Source organism: Galeopterus variegatus, unplaced genomic scaffold (genome assembly GCF_000696425.1).
Source record: "Galeopterus variegatus unplaced genomic scaffold, G_variegatus-3.0.2 Scaffold1620, whole genome shotgun sequence".
Classification (NCBI taxonomy): domain Eukaryota; kingdom Metazoa; phylum Chordata; class Mammalia; order Dermoptera; family Cynocephalidae; genus Galeopterus; species Galeopterus variegatus.
The window spans coordinates 248,137-250,810 of NW_007727731.1; the positions used below are offsets into that span (position 1 = coordinate 248,137).

At 40.7% G+C, this 2,674-nt stretch overlaps 1 protein-coding gene across 1 annotated transcript in view; it reads right to left on the reverse strand.

Annotated features, from left to right (window-relative positions):
* LOC103594780 (zinc finger protein 547-like) overlaps positions 1-1,098 on the reverse strand; it is a 6,994-nt gene extending 5,896 nt beyond the window's left edge. Inside the window, 1 exon segment of the mRNA XM_008578042.1 lies at positions 1,008-1,098. Within this exon segment, the coding sequence (XP_008576264.1) occupies positions 1,008-1,098 (91 nt within the window).
* Between the last annotated feature and the right edge of the window lie 1,576 nt (positions 1,099-2,674).

Below are 2,674 nucleotides of genomic sequence, written 5' to 3' on the forward strand. Positions count from 1 at the left end.
CAACCGAGCCAGGGAAGAACGGGGCCGGAGCTGCGGGTGACGCGGCGGGTGACCGGACGGGGACAAGGACACCGGCGTCCCCAGCCCGGCTCAGTCGAGCTTCACACTTGCCTCTGAGAAGCGGGCACAACACCTCTTCTTCTGATTTTCCGCTCTGTCACCTTCGTGCCTTCCGAGGGCTCCAGAGCCATTTAACAATTAAGGCGATCAGGCAGCGGTTAAACCACCCACACCACGAGGATGCTGCCGGAAGTCCCGCCCCCGCGAGGCGCGCACGTCGGAAATCGTCTCTCTGCTAAGTCGTCATTGGCTCATTGAGACGGCGAAGCCTGCCGCACTTCATTCTGGGTAATGTAGTTTCCACATGGCAACCGGCACCGGGAAGATTCTTCCCAACTTTTTGGATAAGGTACCAGGGAGGACATGAGAGGTGCAGGGAAATGGAGTTCCTTGGCTCCAAGCGGGGTGGGGCTTCGCTAACTCATAAAGGGAATACGCCCAGCGTTTCTTCCAGTGCGGTATAGGACACTTAACGGAAACGTTTAGAGACCTATTATTTCAGACGCTGTAAAGAGCAGCAACCTAAAAAAGGCTACACATATCGGCAACACACCATACCATCCTATCACTCGGCGTACACTCGTAGCTGCCGAGTATCTTGTTGTCTGATGTTTGAAATATTGAAGACTGAAATACTGGAGCCATTTTTATAAGCTTCAGTAGATTCGGTCAGTAACAATAAGGAACGACTCCTGACAGAATCGTGACGAGTAATTTGGTAGAGAATTTGGAAGGTGCGGAACTGAAGTAGCTAGAAAAAGTGAAGTATTTCTCCGGATCCCTGAAAAAAACTTTTTTCCTACCTGTATAGTCAGTGTTGGTGTTGCAAGCTAATGAACAACATTTTTATTCAGATACTATTTTTAAATCAATATCCGAGATATTTTCCATTTCCTTTAGAACCTGAAACCTACCTGAAAAGAAGAGAGACTTATCATATGCCATACCTGCCAGGACGGTGTGTGCCCTTCTGACAAAATATGCGTGCAAACGAACATCTTCTCTTGGAGATAATGGTTTGGAAATAAATGATCTCATCTTCTTGCTGGGAAGTGATTTATCATTTCACCTACAATTGCCGCCACAGTAACTACAGGGGTAGCTGAGATGATCTCTAAAAAATAGGCATAAAATGGAAATTACTGAAAGCTATTAATACATTATATAGTAGTCGAAAAAAGTTGGCAGAAATAGTTCTAGAGAAACGTATGTGACTGGTGAATAAACTTAAAATCTCAGTGAAGTTTGAGAAAACAGCACTGAGAAGTGGTTGAATGAAGCTGAGCCTGTGGCTACGCCAGAAACATGGCCACACTCAGAGTCTGGCCTCTAAAATGTGATTCTTTTTCTTACTGGAACATATTGCCTAACAAGTTGCAGAGAAATGTAAAGTCAGTATTTAAAAAGAATTTCCAGAAAAATAGAAATGAGTAGGGAAGGTTTGCTGTCAGGTGTATTTACTACACTAACAAATTTTCAAAAAGAACTTATTGGATTTGGGGCACACTAGGAGGTTTATGGGATACACCAGGTGCCTGCTGTTCTGTGTATAAAGCTTATGTAACCGGTGTTGTATTGGTTTGTTAGAACACCTGAAATATCTTATATTCACTTTTTGCAATATATTACAAAAAGACATCAGTTAGAACTATCTTCCTCTCACTTTCCAGTCACTCAGTAGCAACGTTATATCCCCAGAAATAAGATCTGGACAATGCCTGTGGTTTCTCCTGCAGGTCGGGATAAGAGAGGAAGAAAAGTTGGTACTGAGAATTAAAGTGCTCATTTTCACATTCAAGAGAAGAATAGACTTTTCTGTGTCTAAAGCCCAAATTGCAAACAAGTAACCTCCGTTTATTAGTGTTAGCTTCTGATGAAGACATATGCTCTGAAACTCAGCCAATCAACAGCCTAACTTCTGTAACTAAGTTTTAAAATTTAGCAAATCAGTCCTAGAACCAGGTTTCTAAAATTCAGACGATTAGTCATAAGCCCCATCCCTGCTACTGAAAATTAGCCAATCAACAGTAGTGAGCACACTCACACACTTGAAAATCCATATATCCTTCTGAGATAGTCCCTGAATGCCACATTTGGCAAAAGCTAATATGATAGAGCTCTGACTGTCTGAGGAGACTTCCTAAACCTACAGCTCTGCCTTGCAGGCAAACAGAACATTCACCTTTATTTACTTGTTTATTTAGTATCACATAAGAAGTTCAATTAATTGTTAGTTCACAAGTTTGTAACTCTTTCAATATTTTAACCTTTGTTTACATTGGAGTTTGAATCTGTGAATGACAAACTAACACAGAAGTGTGGTTGCAAAATGCAATGTTCTCAATCTTGCAGAAGTTTCTCATATATTTTGTGTGTATATTGAATTCCAAAATTGCCAAAATGCAAGTGTAAATTTTGTGATTAATTTTCTAAAAAATTGGCATTTATTAAATGAGGAATAAAACATTTGAAGATTTTCATGTGGCAGGTAATTGCTCATTCAATATTAAAAATGTGAAAATGTTAATCACTATATACTAACAGTTAAGCCTGACAAATGTACGATTTTTTCCACCAGTACCAACCAGAGTGAGAAAATAACATATTTTTTTTT